Source organism: Oncorhynchus clarkii, chromosome 6 (genome assembly GCF_045791955.1).
Source record: "Oncorhynchus clarkii lewisi isolate Uvic-CL-2024 chromosome 6, UVic_Ocla_1.0, whole genome shotgun sequence".
NCBI classification, from domain to species: Eukaryota; Metazoa; Chordata; class Actinopteri; order Salmoniformes; family Salmonidae; genus Oncorhynchus; species Oncorhynchus clarkii.
In genome coordinates, this window is record NC_092152.1 from 72,909,901 (window position 1) to 72,931,604 (window position 21,704).

The window sequence follows — 21,704 nt, forward strand, 5'->3', positions numbered from 1 at the left end:
TGTCTTAGGTCAGTTAGGATCACCACTTTATTTTAAGAATGTGAAATGTCAGAAATTGAGAATTATTTCAGCTTTTATTTCTTTCATCACATTCCCAGTGGGTCAGAAGTTTACATTTACTCAATTAGTATTTGGTAGCATTGCCCTTTTTAAATTGTTTAACTTTCGGGTAGCCTTCCACAAGCTTCCCACAATAAGTTAGGTGAATGTTGGCCCATTCCTCCTGACAAAGCTGGTGTAACTGAGTTAGGTTTGTAGGCCTCCTTGCTCACACATGCTTTTTCAGTTCTGCCCACAAATGTTCTATAGAATTGAGGTCAGGGCTTTGTGATGGTCACTCCAATAGCGTGACTTTGTCCTTAATAGAGGTTGACCGATTATGATTTTTCAATACCGATAGCGATTATTGGAGGACTAAAAAAAGCAGATTCCGATTTATATAAAATAAAATATTATTTGTAATAATGACAATTACAGCAATACTGAATAAACACTTATTTTAACTTAATATAATGAATCAATAAAATCAATTTAGCCTCAAATAAATAATGAAACATGTTCAATTTGGTTTAAATAATGCAAAAACAAAGTGTTGGAGAAGAAAGTAAAAGTGCAATATGTGCCATGTAAGAAAGTTAGCGTTTAAGTTCCTTGCTCAGAACATGAGAACATATGAAAGCTGGTGGTTCCTTTTAACATGAGTCTTCAATATTCCCACTTAAGAAGTTTTAGGTTGTAGTTATTATAGGACTATTTCTCTCTATACAATTTTGTATTTCATATACCTTTTGACTATTGGATGTTCTTATAGGCACTTTAGTATTGCCAGTGTAACAGTATAGCTTCCGTCCCTCTCCTCGCCCCTACCTGGGCTCGAACCAGGAACACATTGACAACAGCCACCCCCCATGCAGAGCAAGGGGAACAACCACTCCAAGTCTCAGAGCAAGTCACGTTTGAAACACTTTTAGCGGTCACCCCGCTAACTAGCTAGCCATTTCACATCGGTTACACCAGCCTAATCTCGGGAGTTGATGGGCTTGAAGTCATAAACAGCGCAATGCTTGAAGCATTGCGAAGAGCTGCTGGCAAAAGGCATGAAAGTGCTGTTTGAATGAATGCTTACGAGCCTGCTGGTGCCTACCATCGCTCAGTCAGACTGCTCTATCAAATCATAGACTTAATTATAACATAACACACAGAAATACGAGCCTTAGGTCATTTAATATGGTCGAATCTGGAAACTATCATCTCGAAAACAAGATGTTTAGTCTTTCAGTGAAATACGGAACCGTTCTGTATTTTATCTAACGGGTGGCATCCATAAATCTAAATATTCCTGTTGCGTTGCACAACCTTCAATGTTATGTCATAATTACCTAAAATTCTGGCGAATTAGGCGGCCCAAACTGTTGCATATACCTTGACTCTTCGTGCAATGAACGCAAGAGAAATGACACAATTTCACCTGGTTAATATTGCCTGCTAACCTGGATTTCTTTTAGCTAAATATGCAGGTTTAAAAAAATATACTTCTGTGTTTTGATTTTAAGGAAGGCATTGATGTTTATGGTTAGGTACACATTGGAGCAACGACAGTCCTTTTTCGCGAATACGCACCGCATCGATTTATATGCAACACAGGACACGCTAGATAAACTAGTAATATCATCAACCATGTGTAGTTATAACTAGTGATTTATGATTGTTTTTTTTATAAGATAAGTTTAATGCTAGCTAGCAACTTACCTTGGCTTCTACTGCATTCGCGTACAGGCAGTCTCCTTGTGGAGAGCAACGAGAGGCAGGTGGTTAGAGCGTTGGACTAGTTATCTGTAAGGTTGCAAGATTGAATCCCTGAGCTGAAAAGGTACAAATCTGGCGTTCTTCCCCTGAACAAGGCAGTTAACCCACCGTTCCTAGGACGTCATTGAATGTAAGAATGTGTTCTTAACTGACTTGCCTAGTTAAATAAAGATTAAATAATGGTTTTTAAAAAATAAAATAAATATCGACCAAATCAGTGTCCAAAAATACAGATTTCCGATTGTTATGTAAACTTGAAATTGGCCCTAATTAATCGTCCATTCCGATTAATCGGTCGACCTCTAGTCCTTAAGCCATTTTGCCACAACTTTGGAAGAATGCTTGGGGTCATTGTCCATTTGGAAGACCCATTTGCGACCAAGCTTTAGCTTCCTGACTGATGTTGCTTCAATATATCCACATAATTTTCTTTCCTCATGATACCATCTATTTTGTGAAGTGCACTAGTCCCTCCTGCAGCAAAGCACACCCACAACATGGTGCTGCTACCCCCGTGCTTCACGGTTGGGATAGTGTTCTTCGGCTTGCAAGCCTCCCCCTTTTTCCTCCAAATATAACGATGGTCATTATGGCAAAACAGTTCTATTTTTGTTTCATCAGACCAGAGGACATTTCTCCAAAAAGTATGATCTTTGTCCCCATGTGCAGTTGCAAACTGTAGTCTGGCTTTTTTTATGGTGGTTTTGGAGCAGTGGCTTCTTCCTTGCTGAGCTGCCTTTCAGGTTATTTCGATATAGAACTAGTTTTACTGTGGATATAGATACTTTTGAACCTGTTCCCTTCAGCATCTTCAAAAGGTCCTTTGCTACTGTTCTGGGATTGATATTCCCTTTCGCACCAAAGTACGTTCATCTCTAGGAGACAGAACGCGTCTCATTCCTGAGTGGTATGATAGTTGCGTGGTCCATGATGTTTATACTTGCGTACTATTGTTTGTACAGATAAACGTGGTACCTTCAGGCGTGTGGAAATTGCTCCCAATGATGAACCAACCTTGTGGAGGTCTACAATTTTTTTTGTCTGAGGTCTTGGCTGATTTCTTTAGATTTTTCCATGATGTCAAGCAAAAAGGCACTGAGTTGGAAGGTAGGCCTTAAAATACATCCACATGGACACCTCCAAATCACTCAAATGATGTCAATTGGCCTATCAGAAGCTTCTAAAGCCTTAACATGATTTTCTGGAAATTTCCAAGCTATTTAAAGTCAACTTAGTGTATGTAAACTTCTGACCCACAAATTGTGATACAGTGAATTATAAGTGAAATAATCTGTAAACAATTGTTGGAAAAATTACTTGTGTCATGCACAAAGTAGATGTCCTAACCAACTTGCCAAAACTATAGTTTGTTAACAAGAAAGTGTGGTTGAAAAACAAGTTTTAATGACTCCAACCTAAGTGTATGTAAACTTCTGACTTCAACTGTATATAGCCTAGGCTATATATATATATATATATATATATATATATACTGCTCAAAAAAATAAAGGGAACACTTAAACAACACAATGAACTCTAAGTCAATCACACTTCTGTGAAATCAAACTGTCCACTTAGGAAGCAACACTGATTGACAATAAATTTCACATGCTGTTGTGCAAATGGAATAGACAACAAACAAGTGGAAATTATAGTCAATTAGCAAGACACCCCCAATAAAGGAGTAGTTCTGCAGGTGGGGACCACAGACCACTTCTCAGTTCCTATGCTTCCTGGCTGATGTTTTGGTCACTTGAATGATGGCGGTGCTTTCACTCTAGTGGTAGCATGAGACGGAGTCTACAACCCACACTAGTGGCTCAGGTAGTGCAGCTCATCCAGGATGGCACATCAATGCGAGCTGTGGCAAGAAGGTTTGCTGTGTCTGTCAGCGTAGTGTCCAGAGCATGGCGGCGCTACCAGGAGACAGGCCAGTACATCAGGAGACGTGGAGGAGGCCGTAGGAGGGCAACAACCCAGCAGCAGGACCGCTACCTCCGCCTTTGTGCAAGGAGGAGCACTGCCACAGCCCTGCAAAATGACCTCCAGCAGGCCACAAATGTGCATGTGTCTGCTCAAACAGTCAGAAACAGACTCCATGAGGGTGGTATGAGGGCCAGATGACCACAGGTGGGGGTTGTGCTTACAGCCCAACACCGTGCAGGACGTTTGGCATTTGCCAGAGAACACCAAGATTGGCAAATTCGCCACTGGCGCCCTGTGCTCTTCACAGATGAAAGCAGGTTCACACTGAGCACATGTGACAGAGTCTGGAGACGCCGTGGAGAACGTTCTGCTGCCTGCAACATCCTCCAGCATGACCGGTTTGGCAGTGGGTCAGTCATGGTGTGGGGTGGCATTTCTTTGGGGGGCCGCACAGCCCTCCATGTGCTCGCCAGAGGTAGCCTGACTGCCATTAGGTACCGAGATGAGATCCTCAGACCCCTTGTGAGACCATATGCTGGTGCGGTTGGCCCTGGGTTCCTCCTAATGCAAGACAATGCTAGACCTCATGTGGCTGGAGTGTGTCAGCAGTTCCTGCAAGAGGAAGGCATTGATGCTATGGACTGGCCCGCCCGTTCCCCAGACCTGAATCCAATTGAGCACATCTGGGACATCATGTCTCGCTCCATCCACCAACGCCACGTTGCACCACAGACTGTCCAGGAGTTGGCGGATGCTTTAGTCCAGGTCTGGGAGGAGATCCCTCAGGAGACCATCCGCCACCTCATCAGGAGCATGCCCAGACGTTGTAGGGAGGTCATACAGGCACGTGGAGGCCACTAACACTACTGAGCCTCATTTTGACTTGTTTTAAGGACATTACATCAAAGTTGGATCCGCCTGTAGTGTGGTTTTCCACTTTAATTTTGAGTGTGACTCCAAATCCAGACCTCCATGGGTTGATAAATTGGATTTCCATTGATTTAATTTGTGTGATTTTTGTTGTCAGCACATTCAACTATGTAAAGAAAAAAGTATTTTAATAAGAATATTTCATTCAGATCTAGGATGTGTTATTTTAGTGTTCCCTTTATTTTTTTGAGCAGTGTATATATTATTTTTTTTGCTAGGTAAAGCTAGTCGGCTGTACCTCCTCAAACTCTGGTATGTTGAATCCTGTAGCTTGTTCTCCATATTATTTTAAAATGGGGAGCCAAAATCTTTTCAGCACTTGTATTTCCATGACAGATTAAAACTTTATCTTGTTTATCTGCTGCAGTGAGCAATATGTTTGGAAATCAAATCGCACTATTTAATCGCAAAACATATTGTATCGGCTCTGTTCGTCTTAAACAGAGGAATCCAGATCTAGGCTGATCACTTCACTCAAATATCATCATTCTCTTCTCACTGTTGCACTTGTTCCACTTTTACCTTTGTGTATTCCCCACAATCAAAGGCTTGTGTATTCTATTTTTGGATGGAAACTGACCCAATTGTTAGTATAGTGTGTCCCTTGTGGTGCCTTTTTATGTAGACTTTGACAAACACCAAGCCTGAGGGAAGCTCGCCAGCACTGAATGGTGTAATGGGGACAGCATTTTAAAATGCATTTGGCCAGAGAAATTGCCATGTGAGATATTGAGTCACCTGTCTTCTCTGTGGTAGGGGTGCTGACCTGGTCCTGTCGTGGAAGTGCCATGCGACTCATGATACCACGTTGTGCCATTTGTCTGTTCTCTCTGCTCTGCAGTGCTGCTGGGGCACCGGGACACAGGATTAGTGCAGACATGAAAAGAACAGAAGGGCTTTTAAGACTCAGAGCAGCCTGAGCAGCCTGGCTCCCTATCTCAGGGCACATCGTGTCTCACTGCGCTAGCACTAATTGTAGCCCACTTCCTGGTTCCTGCTGCAAGGGACTGTAGGAGAGCGGCAGCAGACAACACCGTGACAGCTGGGCCTTGTCTGACTGCAGCAATTTAGATACAGTCTGTCTGCGCCAGATACAGTCTGTCTGGGCCCTGCTTTAGAACCGCCAACACTCCAAACAGAGCACAATACCTCAAACTTCCACTCTGCTCTGCAAGGGAGGGTCCATGTTCAGTTCTCCTCACTCAGTTAGGCTAAGGCTAGTAGAAAGTAGATGCTGTCAGGACACCAGTCACGACACTGGACTTACTGTGCTTTTCACCATAGGATTGTTTACACTATGCCTCTGTGCAAAGAGAATAATGATATCTCACTTGTGTGCATAGCACTTGTGACTTCCATACTCTATGCAATGACATCATGTTTCATAGAACATAGGTCACCCATCTTGTGATTTTTGCTGTGGTTATGCTAATCAATAGGAACTAAACTATTGAGTCATTGTTTGTGCACTTGTCTCGTCTACATCGGACCACTCCACTGAGCTGTGTGTGTGTACTGTAGTGTGAGCTGTTGCTCTGTATTTACATAGTCAGTATGTCACATTTCCATATTTCTCCCCGTACCTTTCTTTGCTGCCAGTAAACTCTACAATAACAACTTCTCTGTGCTACAGGCCCAGCACACACCAACACACCTGCAACCTCTGAGCCTACCATGAAACTCCTCCCAACATTAACTTTCACATGTCACCAAATAATTGATTAAAACACACTGTTTTGCAAGCAATTCTACAGTAGCCTCAACAGCACCCTCTATGGTAGCACCATGGTGTAGCTGGAGGACAGCTATTGTCTGTCCTCCTCTGGGTACATTGACTTAAAACAACAAGTAGGCTCATGGTTCTCCCCTTCCGTAGACTTTCACAGTAATTATGATGACTTCTTTAGGAAGTCGTCCAGCCATTCAGACCCAATGCAGTATGAATTAACATCTTGTCCATCCAATCAAAAGATCAGTGAATGAATCTAGTACAGCAAGCATAAACTATAGCTATCTAGCACTACAGTGCGTAAATTGTGGTGAGTAGTTGACTCAAAGATGATAGTTGAACAGTTTAGAACAAATTAAGGAGAAGAGGCACGGAGAGGGTGATCTAGCTATATATTTCTTGGTTTACCTTTTAGTTTACCAACTAATGCAGTTTAATTTAAGCTACTCAACAATAACTCAAACAGAGAAGAATGCTATTTATGTTCGCTAGCTGGCTAAGGCTATCCAACACTGCAACTCTTCCAAGTGAGGCCAAGGTAAGCTTTCGGTTTTATTCATTGCCGCCGGGGCCTGCCGTTGTAACTGCGTGTAGTACACTGTACTGTGTGATTTGTCCACTTGGATTGGACTGTGGGATTACTAACATGTAAATTCTATTTGGTTGACTATAACGTTATTATAGTTACAACTAGGGCTGGGATGATATCAGTTTTGATATCATTAGTTTTGTGGCAAGGAAACTAAGTGGATTTAACTTCTTTAGGAAAACATTGTCATCCAGAGTCATTTTCCAACCTATAACAAACTATTCTACATACAGCAGTTTTTTAAAGGACCAAAGAATTTGGTCTGCTTAGTGTGTAGTTTTTTTTTTTGCCATGGAAAAAAATATTGCGTCCCGATTTTATAGGCTGTGTAGCGGTTTTGTTATGGTATGACGGTTTGACTGTGCTCTGAAGGCTACAAGCGAAGGTGAAATTAGGAATTATACAGTACAACGCGCATAGTAATGATGCTGTATTTGGCTGCTATGAAAGTGAACTGTGTGACAGTAATCAGGGGTGTATTTGTTCTGCCAATTCTGTTGCAAAACATTTCTTAAATGGAAGCCCTGTTTTAGCTGATTAGCTGTTGTCTTAGCTAGCTCTCAAAATCAACACCTGTGATTACTTTATGCCTCGCTGTATGTCTCTCTCATATGTCAATATGCCTTGTATACTGTTGTTTAGGTTAGTTCATTGTTTTAGTTTACAATGGAGCCCCTAGTTCCACTCATTATACCTCCTTTGTTCCACCTCCCACACATGCGGTGATCTCACCCATTATAACCAGCTTATCCAGAGATACAACCTCTCTTATCACTCAGTGCCTGGGCTTACCCCCGCTGTACCCGCACCCCACCATACCCCTGTCTGTACATTATGCCCTGAATCTATTCTACCACGCCCAGAAATCTGCTCCTTTTAATTCTTTGGCCCCAACTCTCTAGGTGACCAGTTTTGATAGGCTTTAGCCGTACCCTCATCCTACTACTCCTCTGTTCCTCGGGTGATGTGGAGGTAAACCCAGGCCCCGCGTGTCCCCAGGCACCCTCATTTGTTGACTTCTGTGATCGAAAAAACCTTGGTTTCATGCATGTCAACATCAGAAGCCTCCTCCCTAAGTTTGTTTTACTCACAGCTTTAGCACACTTCGCCAACCCTGATGTCCTTGTCGTGTCTGAATCCTGGCTTAGGAAGGCCACCAACAATTCTGAGATTTCCATACCCAGCTACAACATTTTCCATCAAGATGGAACTGCCAAAGGGGAAGGAGTTGCAATGTACTGCAGAGAGAGCCTGCAAAGTTCTGTCATACTTTCCAGGTCTATGCCATAACAGTTTGAACTTCTAATTAAAAAAATGAACCTCTCCAGAAATAAGTCTCACTGTTACCGCCTGCTATCGACCCCCCCCCCCCCCCCCCCCCCCCCACTCCTAGCTGTGCCCTAAACACCATTTGTGAAGTGATCGCCCCCCCCCCCCCCCCCATCTAGCTTCAGACTTCATTCTGTTAGGTGACCTAAACTGGGATATGCTTAACACAGTCCTACAATCTAAGCTAGATGCCCTCAATCTCACACAAATCATAAAGGAGCCCAACCGGTACAATCCTAAATCTGTAAACATGTGCACCCTCATAGACATTATCCTGACCAACTTGCCCTCCAAATACGCCGCTGCTGTTTTCAATCAGGATCTCAGCGATCACTGCCTCATTGCCTGTATCCGCTACGGGTCCGCGGTCAAACGACCACCCCTCATCACTGTCAAACGCTCCCTAAAACACTTCTGCGAGCAGTCCTTTCTAATTGACCTGGCCCGGGTATCCTGGAAGGATATTGACCTCATCCCGTCAGTCGAGGATGCCTGGTCATTCTTTCAAATCATTTCCTCACCATCTTAGATAAGCATGCCCCGTTCAAAAATGCAGAACTAAGAACAGATATAGCTCTTGGTTCACTCCAGACCTGACTGCCCTTGACCAGCACAAAAACATCCTGTGGCGGACTGCCATAGCATCGAATAGTCCCCACGATATGCAACTGTTCAGGGAAGTCAGGAACCAATACACGCAGTCAGTCAGGAAAGCAAAGTCTAGCTTTTTCAAGCAGAAATTCACATCCTGTAGCTCTAACTCCAAAAAGTTGTGGGACACTGTAAAGTCCATGGATAACAAGAGCACCTCCTCCCAGCTTCCCACTGCACTGCACTGAGGTTAAGTAACACGATCCCCACTGATACATCCATGATAATCGAAAATTTCAATACATTTCTCAACGGCTGGCCATGTCTTCCTCCTGCTACTCATACCCCGGCCAACAGCTCCACCCCCCTGCAGCTACTCGCCCAAACCTCCCCAGCCTCTCCTTCACCCATATCCAGACAGCAGATGTTCTGAAAGAGCTGCAAAACCTGGACCAGTACAAATCAGCTGGACCCTCTCTTTCTAAAACTATCCGCCGCCATTTTTGCAACCCCTATTACCAGCCTGTTCAACCTCTTTTGTTTCGTCCGAGATCCCTAAAGATTGGAAAGCTGCCACGGTCATCCCCCTCTTCAAAGGGGGTGACACCCTAGACCCAAACTGTTACAGACTTATATCCATCCTGCCCTCCCCATCTAAAGTCTTCGAAAGCCAAGTTAATAAACAGATCACTGACCATTTCGAATCCCACTGTACCTTCTCTGCTGTGCAACACGGCTTCCGAGACGGTCACGGGTGCACCTCAGCCACACTCAAGGTGCTAAACGATATCATAACCGCCATCGATAAAAGACCGTACTGTGACAATACGGTGATTGACAGAGTCGAAAGCCTTGGCCAGGTTGATGAAGACAGCTGGACTAATCCACCTCTACGCAGACGACACCATTCGGTATATTTCTGGCCCTTCCTTGGACACTGCGCTTACTAACCTCCAAACGAGCTTCAATGCCATACAACACTCCTTCCGTGGCCTCCAACTGCTCTTAAACGCTAGTAAAACCAAATGCATGCTTTTCAACCGTTCACTACCCGCACCCGTCCGACTAGCATCACCATCCTGGACGGTTCCGACCTAGAATATGTGGACAACTATAAATACCTAGGTGTCTGGCTAGACTATAAACCCTCCTTCCAGACTCATATTAAACATCTCCAATCCAAAATCAAATCTAGAATCGGCTTTCTATTTCGCAACAAAGCCTCCTTCACTCACGCTGCCAAACTTACCCTAGTAAAACTGACTATCCTACCGATCCTCGACTTCGGTGATGTCATCTACAAAATAGCTTCCAACACTCTACTCAGCCTGCATCCAGTTTGCTATCACAGTGTGATCCGTTTTGTTACCAAATCACCTTTTTCCACCCACCACTGCGACCTGTATGCTCTAGTCGGCTGGCCCTCACTACATATTCGTCGCCAGACCCACTGGCTCCAGGTCATCTATAAGTCTATGCTAGGTAAAACTCCACCTTATCTCAGTTCACTGGTCACGATAACCACACCCACCCGTAGCACACGTTCCAGCAGGTATATCTCACTGATCATCCCCAAAGCCAACACCTCATTTGGCCGCCTTTCCTTCCAGTTCTCGGCTGCCAGTGACTGGAACGAATTGCAAAAATCGCTAAAGTTGGAGACTTTTATTTCCCTCACCAACTTTAAACATCAACTATCTGAGCAGCTAACCGATCACTGCAGCTGTACATAGTCCATCTGTAAATAGCCCATCCAACTACTTACCTCATCCCCATACTGTTTTTGTTTTAACTTTTCTGCTCTTTTGCACACCAGTATCTCTACTTGCACATCATCATCTGCTCATTTATCACTCCAGTGTTAATCTGCTAAATTGTAATTATTCGCTCCTATAGCCTATTTATTGCCTACCTCCTCATGCCTTTTGCGCACACTGTATATAGACTTTCTTTTCTCTTCTGTCATTGACTTGTTTGTTATTGGCTTGTTTATTGTTTACTCCATGTGTAACTCTGTTGTCTGTGTCACACTGCTTTGCTTTATCTTGGCCAGGTTGCAGTTGCAAATGAGAACTTGTTCTCAACTAGCCTACCTGGTGAAATAAATAAATAAATAAAATAAAAAAGCAAATGGAATGAAAATGGGAGGGACCTAACTGAATATGTCCTATAAACTTGTTTTTGTTTCATTTTGCAACTGTTTCGACTAATGATTACACCCCATATCAGCTAGATGCAGGCAAGAGTGTTCAAGGCGGTATTGAATGTGTCACTGTTTCACCTTGATTACTCCAATTTTGTCTCTTGACCTGTGCACCTATGTTATGAACTTTAATTTGTAGGCTACGTTGTAGCAACCTCATGATGGGTATAGGACAAATTTAGATGATCATTTAGTAACCTAAACCTATTGATATGGAATATAAATGACAGTCAGCCAATATGCTTTAATAGAAATAAGGCCACACCACTGCCAGACACTCCGGTCATGTAAGGTAGTTGAGTACTGAAATGTGAACTCAACTCTGCACCATCCATTTCTACCTGGAGCAACCTGTCATGTATATGCTGTTGAGAAACATTAGCTTACTACTCATATGTGGCACATATCAACACATTTTTTTGTCTGTCACTGGCGTAGTTGTTATATACTGTAGGCCTAATCATGATTGTGTGGTTGTTTTTGAAAGTGTGAATTACTGTTCACTTCCGACCAGCTGCAGCCATGGAGAGTTCAGCCAGCACAGGAAAACAATAAGTAGCACGCTGACTGCACAAGCAGAATGATCTCTCTCCACATGTAGCTGAAGCAATGCTATTCATCTGGGAGGCTCTTCTGGCAAACATGTATACAGTACCTACTTGCTTAGTGCTTGTTGACTACACATAAGCATGACATGGTAGAAATAATAGATTTTGCTGTGGATACTATCGATGTCTGTGTTCATTCAACGCTAGAGAGGAGTACTGAGAGGTTTTGGATTGATGGTTTTCCTTTCAGAGATGTGTTTTTTACACTCACTGGAGAGTGGTGTAAAGTTTTTCCAACTAGATACCTCGGCACAGCACTGCTTGTAAAATGGAGTTCATTTATGGTTGTCTGTAGTACGCTGTCTCTTTCTCAGCAGTATTTCTTGTCTCTGTGAATGGATTGATTTAGACCTAGTGTGAATGTAACCGAAATGGAGCACCTAATGACTGTCATTGAACTCAGCTGAGAAAGGAGTGTTCTGCTATATGAAGAGGTAGTTATCTTGGCTGTATAGTGTGTGTTACATCACTGTTGGTTTCCATGGTAGCGATATCAGCAGGGAGCCTGGGAGAGCTGAAAAGAATGGAGGGATGAGTGGGAAAGGAGAAAATTGCGCTCGGGGGTATAGAGCATCACTCACATGGCTGTGTGTGTAGGCACCTCAGTGAACTAGACTTGCTGAGTGGGTGCTAAGCATCTGTCTTTGACCTTCGTACGTCAGCACTGCTGCTGGAGTTGAGCTCATTTCTCAGATGTAATCCGCCTTCCTACCTTGGTTCAGAAACCTTGCCTGTATTTCCTCACCAGCTCTGTGTTGAATCTTTTCCTTTCACCAGCACTATAGCAGCAATGGATGATGGAATATGGCTGTTTCTCACACAAACACTGACTGACACTTAAGTGAGGAGGATATTCAGTCCCTCTTAGAGGACAATGGAAGTAGGCTAGATTAGAGATGCATATTTATTATTAAAAACAACAGGTTTTTGTTGTGATGCTTTCCCTTTGCACTGACTGACACTAAGAATTCCAAATAGAAAAGTGGGTGGCCTCTGGGTATACCAGAGCTGCTATATTTGGCTCTGTCAGTTTGCATACAGATCTGCAGCAGTCTGCAATTAGCCAACTTCCTGTTTTAACACAGGATACAGGACATGCAGTGCTCTGCTGTGCTGTGAGCCATTGATACACCGTAGTGGCTGTATGGATGAGACATGCGTAATTTAATGGTTCTAGATCTCTACCGTACATTTATGGAGTTCCGACCCACCCACCACCACACCATCGGAAAATACGAGTCAGCCACTTCCAGTTCCCCCTCACTTCCTGTTCTCGGCCGGCCTGAGTTGAGAGGCAGTGGATGAGGTTGTGTGATACTGTACTGGCCCTCCTATGGTGAATTGACCATGCCGTGTGTGCCTTTGTCTGATGCAGCATAAACTGTATGGCCTTGTCATGTGCCTCTAGTCTTTTCTCTGGCTTCCTCCTCTTTCTCATCCTCAGGGACAGAGCACAGAGACACGCTTCAGGCCCGGCATCTGCTGTGTTTTGCCTGCATACTATAGCCTAGATCCAGCCAAAACCGATCATACTGCTCACTAATGTAGCCTAGATGCAGCTGATACAGACACCATACTGCTCTCTTACAGCCCTGCATACTGTAGCCTAGCCTACATACTGCTCTCTCAGAACTGCCCGTCTACTGTAGGTAGAAACACTGTAGGGTCAGCTACCTCCAGCCAATACAGATCATTCAGCTCTCACAGCACAGAGCTTTGCCTGACAGATGAGCTGAGAAAGTGGTGGGTTTAGCTTTTAGCGATCTGAGCAGTGGACAACAGGCAGAGGGAGGCGTCATTTCCTTTGGGAGGATCAACTCTCATGCATGTACCTCGCTCTGAAGGTCACCGTGGAGAGGCACAATTATTAGCGCTTAGAAATGATTATCTGCATAGAGCAGTCTTTATTTTGGGGGGGCCTATATTTCACAAATTCTAGTACGTAGGCTATTGCACATTAAGTGTTTAAAAAAAAACATTTGCAGTAGATGAGGTTGTGCCAGTGTTCATGCACATTGGTTGAAAAACAAGGTAGTGACAGTAGACTATTTTTCCTCTGCATGTGAAGCTTATTCACAGCTGTTGAGTTGACATACAGTAAACTGCAGATTTAAAGCTGTTTAACAGAACTAACCAGAGTAGCATTTTGAATCTGGTTCTCTTTTGCTTAGTGACCAGACCACATGTGGTATGCTCAGCCTGGTAGACAACATCATGTTCCAGTGTGGTGCTAGTCTGTCAATCTTCTCTTCTGTTGTCCTGCAGCTCTGATGGTACCAGCTGACCAGTGACACCTGCCTGAGGACACCTCCCCCACCCCCTTTACCATGTCTGGGATCCAGGTGAGAGGAGAACACACCTGCACATGCTAGTAGTGCGAAAGTCAACTGTTTGTTCATCCCTGCTCGCAATTGCTAATAACCCATCCAACTGTATGTGAAAATCAGAGGCCCAATAACATTGCGCAAATTTTTTACATTTATTTTTATTTCACCTTTATTTAACCAGGTAGGCTAGTTGAGAACAAGTTCTCATTTACAATTGCGACCTGGCCAAGACAAAGCAAAGCAGTTCGACACGTACAACACCAGAGTTACACATGGAGTAAAACAAATATACAGTCAATAATACAGTAGAAAAATGAGTCTATATACAATGTGGGGAGAAGGGAGGTAAAGGCAAAAAAAAGGCCATGGTGGCAAAGTAAATACAATATAGACAGTAAAAACAACAAACTTCTTAAAAAAAAAAACACTGGAATGGTAGATTTGCAGTGGAAGAATGTGCAAAGTAGAGAGAAATAATGGGGGTGCAGGAGCAAAATTATAGATGGGCTATGTACAGGTGCAGTAATATGTGAGCTGCTCTGACAGCTGGTGCTTAAAGCTAGTGAGGGGGATAAGTGTTTCCAGTTTCAGAGATTTTTGTAGTTTGTTCCAGTCATTGGCAGCAGAGAACTGGAAGGCGAGGCGGCCAAAGTAAGAATTGGTTTTGGGGGTGACCAGAGAGATATACCTGCTGGAGCGTGTGCTACAGGTGCGTGGTGCTATGGTGACCAGCGAGCTGAGATAAGGGGGAACTGTACCTAACAGGGTCTTGTAGATGACCTGGAGCCAGTGGGTTTGGTGACGAGTATGAAGCGAGGACCAGCCAACGAAAGCGTACAGGTCGCGGTGGTGGGTAGTATATGGGGCTTTGGTGACAAAACGGATTGCGCTGTGATAGACTGCATCCAATTTATTGAGTAGGGTATTGGAGGCTATTTTGTAAATGACGTCGCCGAAGTCGAGGATCGGTAGGATGGTCAGTTTTACAAGGGTATGTTTGGCAGCATGAGTGAAGGAGGCTTTGTTGCAAAATAGGAAGCCAATTCTAGATTTAACTTTGGATTGGAGATATTTGGTGTGAGTCTGGTAGGAGAGTTTACAGTCTAACCAGACACCTAGGTATTTGTAGTTGTCCACATATTCTAAGACAGGACCGTCCAGAGTAGTGATGTTGGACGGGCGGGCAGGTGCAGGCAGCGATCGGTTGAAGAGCATGCATTTAGTTTTACTTGTATTTAAGAGCAATTGGAGGCCACGGAAGGAGAGTCGTATGGCATTGAAGCTCGTCTGGAGGGTTAACACAGAGTCCAAAGAAGGGCCAGAAGTATACAGAATGGTGTCATCCGCGTAGAGGTGGATCAGAGAATCATCAGCAGCAAGCGCGGCGACATTGATGTATACAGAGAAGAGAGTCGGTCCAAGAATTTAACCCTGTGGCAGCCCCATAGAGACTGCCAGAGGCCCGGACAACAGGCACACTGATTTGACACACTGAACTCTATCAGAGAAATAGTTGGTAAACCAGGCGAGACAATCATTTGAGAAACCAAGGCTATCGAGTCTGCCGATGTGGTGATTGACAGAGTCGAAAGCCTTGGCCAGGTCAATGAATACGGCTGCACAGTATTGTTTCTTATCGATGGCGGTTAAGATATCGTTTAGGACCTTGAGCGTGGCTGAGGTGCACCCATGACCAGCTCTGAAACCAGATTGCATAGCGGAGAAGGTTTGGTGGGATTCGAAATGGTCGGTAATCTGTTTGTTGACTTGGCTTTCGAAGACCTTAGAAAGGCAGGGTAGGATAGATATAGGTCTGTAGCAGTTTGGGTCGAGTGTCCCCCCCTTTGAAGAGGGGGATGACCGCAGCTGCTTTCCAATCTTTGGGAATCTCAGATGACACGAAAGAGGTTGAACAGGCTAGTAATAGGGGTTGCAACAATTTCGGCAGATAATTTTAGAAAGAAAGCGTCCAGATTGTCTAGCCCGGCTGATTTGTAGGGGTCCAGATTTTGCAGTTCTTTCAGAACATCTGCTATCTGGATTTGGGCGAAGGAAAAATGGGGAAGGCTTGGGCGAGTTGCTGTGGGGGGTGCAGTGCTGTTGACCGGGTTAGCCGGGTGGAAAGCATGGCTAGCCATAGAAAAATGCTTATTGAAATTCTCAATTATATTGGATTTATCGGTAGTGACTGTTTCCTATCCTCGGTGCAGTGGGCATCTGGGAGGAGGTGTTCTTATTCTCCAAGGACTTTAGTGTCCCAGAACTTTTTTGAGTTTGTTGCAGGAAGCAAATTTCTGCTTGAAAAAGCTAGCCTTGGCTTTTCTAACTGCCTGTGTGTATTGGTTTCTAGCTTCCCTGAAAAGTTGCATATTCCGGGGGCTGTTTGATGCTAATGCAGAACGCCATAGGATGTTTTTTTGTTGGTTAACCTGTTGCGACGAGCAATCCCCGTATCCGGGAGCGTAATTATAGCCTCAAGCTCATTACCATAACGCAACGTTAACTATTCATGAAAATCGCAAATGAAATGAAATAAATATATTGGCTCACAAGCCTTTTGTTAACAACACTGTAATCTCAGATTTTCAAAAAATGCTTTTCAACCATAGCTACACAAGCATTTGTGTAAGAGTATTGATAGCTAGCATAGCATTAAGCCTAGCATGCCGCACGCAACATTTTCTAAAAAACAAGAAAAGCATTCAAATAAAATCATTTACCTTTAAAGAACTTCGGATGTTTTCAATGAGGAGACTCAGTTAGATAGCAAATGTTCAGTTTTTCCAAAAATATTATTTGTGTAGGAGAAATCGCTCCGTTTTGTTCATCACGTTTGGCTAAGAAAAAAAAACGAAAATTTAGTCATTACAACGCAATTTTTTTCCCAAATTAACTCCATAATATCGACAAACATGGCAAACGTTGTTTATAATCAATCCTCAAGGTGTTTTTCACATCTTTCGATGATAAATCATTCGGGGCAGTTGACTTTCTCTTCTGAACCAAATGGAAACGTGCATGCACCTGGAGATTACGCAATAGTTTCGACGGAGGACACCGAGCGGACACCTGGTAAATGTAGTCTCTTATGGTCAATTTTCCAATGATATGCCTACAAATACGTCACAATGTTGCAAACACATAGGGGAAACGACAGAAAGTGTAGGCTCATTCCTTGCGCATTCACAGCCATATAAGGAGACATTGGAACACAGCGCCTCCAAAATCTGTCTCACTTCCTGTATGAAATTTCATCTTGGTTTCGCCTGTAGAATTAGTTCTGGGGCACTCACAGACAATATCTTTGCAGTTTTGGAAACGTCAGTGTTTTCTTTCCAAAGCTGTCAATTATATGCATAGTCAAGCATCTTTTCGTGACAAAATATCTTGTTTAAAACGGGAACGTTTTTCATCCAAAAATGAAATACTGCCCCCAGAGGTTCAAGAGGTTAAGGGCAGTCAGGTCTGGAAAGAACCAGGGGCTATGCCTGTTCCTGCTTCTACATTTTTCCATGCTTATTTAAGATGGTGAGGAAGGCATTTTTTTTTAAATAACCAGGCATCCTCTACTGACGGGGATGAGGTCAATGTCCTTCCAGGATACCCCGGCCAGGTCAATTAGAAAGGCCTGCTCGCTGAAGTGTTTCAGGGAGCGTTTAACAGTGATGAGTGGAGATCATTTGACTGCTGACCCATTTACGGATGCAGGCAATGAGGCAGTGATCGCTGAGATCTTGGTTGAAAACAGCAGAGGTGTATTTAGAGGGCAAGTTGGTTAGGGTGATATCTATGAGGGTGCCTGTGTTTACAGCTTTGGGGTGGTACCTGGTAGGTTCATTGATATTTTGTGTGAGATTGAGGGCATCAATCTTAGATTGTAGGATGGCTGGGGTGTTAAGCATGATTTTTTTTTTAAATGAATTTATTTGCAAATGATGGTGGAAAATAAGTAGGGGACACCTACAATCCACTTATAACCACGCACCAGTTGAGAATCACTGCCCTAGAAGACTAAATAAATCCTTGCTCAACATAATATTGTCATAAATCGATAGAATGAATGCTTCAATCTAGTTGACATCGGTAAAGTTCTGTCATCCCTGCTTCTTTTGCGGAGCAAAGACGTTTACGGACTGGGTGGGGAGATTTTTTTTATTTGAATTTTAAACTCAAAACAGAAGATTTTCTGTGCTAAGTTTGACCCGTTGTAAGGAAATAGAAAGCTATGAAAACGACCCAACATGTTTCTGAATAAATATGCACCCAAGCAGAACTGAAATCTTATGTGGTTGTAATACTATCAGCTTTTATGATTCCAACAAATGAAGAGATGCCATTTAACTGTGTATTTGCATTCTCTCTAGATGAAAGAAAGAAATCATATTTCTCCACTCCTGTTCCTGAGTAAAAATGTTGCCTACATTTGGTCTATCATTTTACTGCAAGAGATTTTTAATTCTGCAGGTGTTAATATTAAGGCTGAGAGGTTAGTGTCCAGATTTCATTTTCCATTTAACCCATCTGAACAATAGGCTACTGTTCCCTTGATCTTCCATCGGCATATTTGATGTCCCCAGTCTTGTGACTGTCAAATTTGTACAGAGCCATCACACAGATCACTGCTATCATCCTCTTACCACGTCACCAATGCTTTCCCAAACATTACTTCTCTGGCCCTCGCTTCTCTTTATTTTCAGCTTTCCATTTCACAGCTTTTCTCTTATTGAATTAAACTCCCAACTTTCTCTGCCTGTTCCCACAATAATTTTGTGATTGGTGTATAGGCGATTTGACACACGTACAGTTGGGCCCTGAAGCTCAGGCTGACAGCCTAAAGTAATGAAAGAGAACCAGTATACCCTGTTATTATAAAATGCACAAGAATTCTACATTGTTCTTCACATTTTTTTTTAAAGGTATTGTTTTCTCTTTTATTCAACCCACCTTCATCCACACAATATGTCATGACCCTAAACGCGCCTGCCCCGCATATACAACCACGGGGACTGCAGGTTATAAGTGAATCACTAATGCACGCACGCATCCTACTTACACACACATTCTAATGTGCCGTGCCCCTTCCAGACGTGTCATATTTCCTGACTGACTTTAGTGCTTCTGCTTTTCATCTGCCAGCAGCCACAAAGCATGATTACAACCCCCTTGCATCCCCCATATTCACATTTGCTTATCAACCCAAATTATTTTAATCTTTGGCACACAACAGTACATAACTCACATCGCTCCCTCTGTGACGCTCGTCTCTCTGACTCCTATCAGGAAATGATTGAGGGATGTGTGTCCCGATAACGATATCAGACATACAGAGCTGTGCGTAGAGCATTGCTTCAGGAATACACCAGGTTATATGAGGATAGTGGCTGCGCCCCTCCCTATATAGTGCACTACTTATGACCAGAGCCTCCAGGGAATATGGTGCCATTTTGGACACACCTTGTGTCCCTCTCTCACACACACACACACACACACGCTGCTGTGTACTGTCATTGCCTCTAGCTGATAACATACAACCATGACTCCTGTGAAGATGCTATTTACAACACTAATGCCACGACACCACCGGTTAGACGTAGGAGCCTCAGTTAATGCCTAAAGAATAGGCCCACATGCTATATGGTCTGAATAGCGTGTAGGACAAACCAGTGTAGCTATTTTTTTCCCCCCACCTTTATTTAACCAGTTAAGAACAAGTTCTCATTTACAACTGCGATCTGGCCAAGATGAAGCAAAGCATTGCGATACAAACAACACAGTTACACATGGAATAAATAAACGTATAACACAATAGAAAAGTCTATATACAGTGTGTGCAAATGTAGTAAGATTATGGAGGTAAGGCAATAAATAGGCCATAGTGGCCTGTACATAGCCCATAGGACAATAAATAGGCCATAGTGGCCTGTACATAGCCCATAGGACAATAAATAGGCCATAGTGGCCTGTACATAGCCCATAGGACAATAAATAGGCCATAGTGGCCTGTACATAGCCCATAGGACAATAAATAGGCCATAGTGGCCTGTACATAGCCCATAGGACAATAAATAGGCCATAGTGGCCTGTACTTAGCCCATAGGACAATAAATAGGCCATAGTGGCCTGTACTTAGCCCATATGACAATAAATAGGCCATAGTGGTGAACCAATTACAATTTAGCAATTAAACACGAGCGATAGATGTGCAGAAGATGAATGTGCAAGTAGAAATACTGGGGTGCAAAATAAGTAAATAACACTTTAAAAAAAAAAAAAAAATGTATCTGTTATTTTACCAGGTAAGTTGACTGAGAACACGTTCTCATTTGCAGCAACTACCTAGGGAATAGTTACAGGGGATGAATGAGCCAATTGCAAAGTGGGGATTATTAGGTGACTGATGGTTTGAGGGCCAGATTAGGAATTTAGCACCCCTACTCTTACGATAAGTGCCATGGGATCTTTAATGACCTCAGAGTCAGGACACCCGTTTAACGTCCCATCCGAAAGACAGCACCCTACACAGGGCAGTGTCCCCAATCACTGCCCTGGGGCATTGGGATATTTTTAAACCAGAGGAAAGAGTGCCTCCTACTGGCCCTCCAACACCAACACACAGCCTTGACCAGGTCGATGAAGACTTCTGCACATCGTCTTTTATTGATGGCGGTTATGATATCGTTTAGGACCTTGAGCGTGGCTCAGGTGCATCCATGACCAGCTGGGAAACCAGATTGCATAGTGGAGAAGGTACGAAATGGTTGGTGATCTGTTTATTAACTTGGCTTTCTAATACTTTTTTTAAAGGCAGGGTCGGATAGATGTAGTTCTGTAACCGTTTGGGTCTAAAGTGTCACCCCATTTGAAGACAAGGATGACCGCGGCAGCTTTCCAATCTTTGGGGATCTCAGACGTTACGAGGGATTGAACAGGCTAGTAATATGGGTTGCAACAATTGTGGTGGATAATTTTAGAGAGGGTCCAGATTGTCTAGCCCAGCTGATTTGTAGGGGTCCAGATTTTGCAGCTCTTTTAGAACATCAGCTATCTGGATTTGGGTGAAGGAGAAATGGGGAGGCTTGGGCAAGTTGCTGTGGGGGGTGCAGAGCTGTTGACTGGGGTAGGGGTAGCCAGGTGGAAAATAATGGCCAGCCGTAGAAAAATGCTTATTGAAATGATCGTAGATTTATTGGTGACAGTGTTTCCTAGCCTCAGTAGAGTGGGCAGCTGGGAGGAGGTGCTCTTATTCGCCATGGACTTTACAGTGTTCCAGAACTTTTGAGTTTGTGCATATTTCTTTTTGAAAAAGCTAGCCTTTGCTTTCTTAACTGCCTGTGTATATTGGTTCCTAACTTCCCTGAAAAGTTGCATATCGGCCTCCCGGGTGGCGCAGTGGTTAAGGGCGCTGTACTGCAGCGCCAGCTGTGCCATCAGAGTTCCTGGGTTCGCGCCCAGGCTCTGTCGTACCGGCCGCGACGGGGAGGTCCGTGGGGTGACGCACAATTGGCGTAGCGTCGCCCGGGTTAGGGAGGGCTTGGTCGGTAGGGGTGTCCTTGTCTCATCGCGCACCAGCGACTCCTGTGGCGGGCTGGGCGCAGTGTGCGCTAGCCAAGGTGGCCAGGTGCACAGTGTTTCCTCCGGCGCATTGGTGCGGCTGGCTTCCGGGTTG

General features: G+C 43.8%; 1 protein-coding gene across 3 annotated transcripts in view; it reads left to right on the top strand.

Moving 5' to 3' along the window:
* Positions 1 to 21,704, top strand: part of LOC139411585 (tyrosine-protein kinase CSK-like) — a 44,919-nt gene that overhangs the window by 14,042 nt on the left and 9,173 nt on the right. For all 3 annotated transcript variants that reach the window (XM_071158136.1, XM_071158137.1, XM_071158134.1), the window contains one exon: positions 13,977 to 14,053. In XM_071158136.1, coding sequence (XP_071014237.1) covers positions 14,039 to 14,053 — 15 coding nt within the window. In that variant the 5' untranslated portion in view covers positions 13,977 to 14,038. The remainder of the gene's footprint in view (positions 1 to 13,976; positions 14,054 to 21,704) is intronic.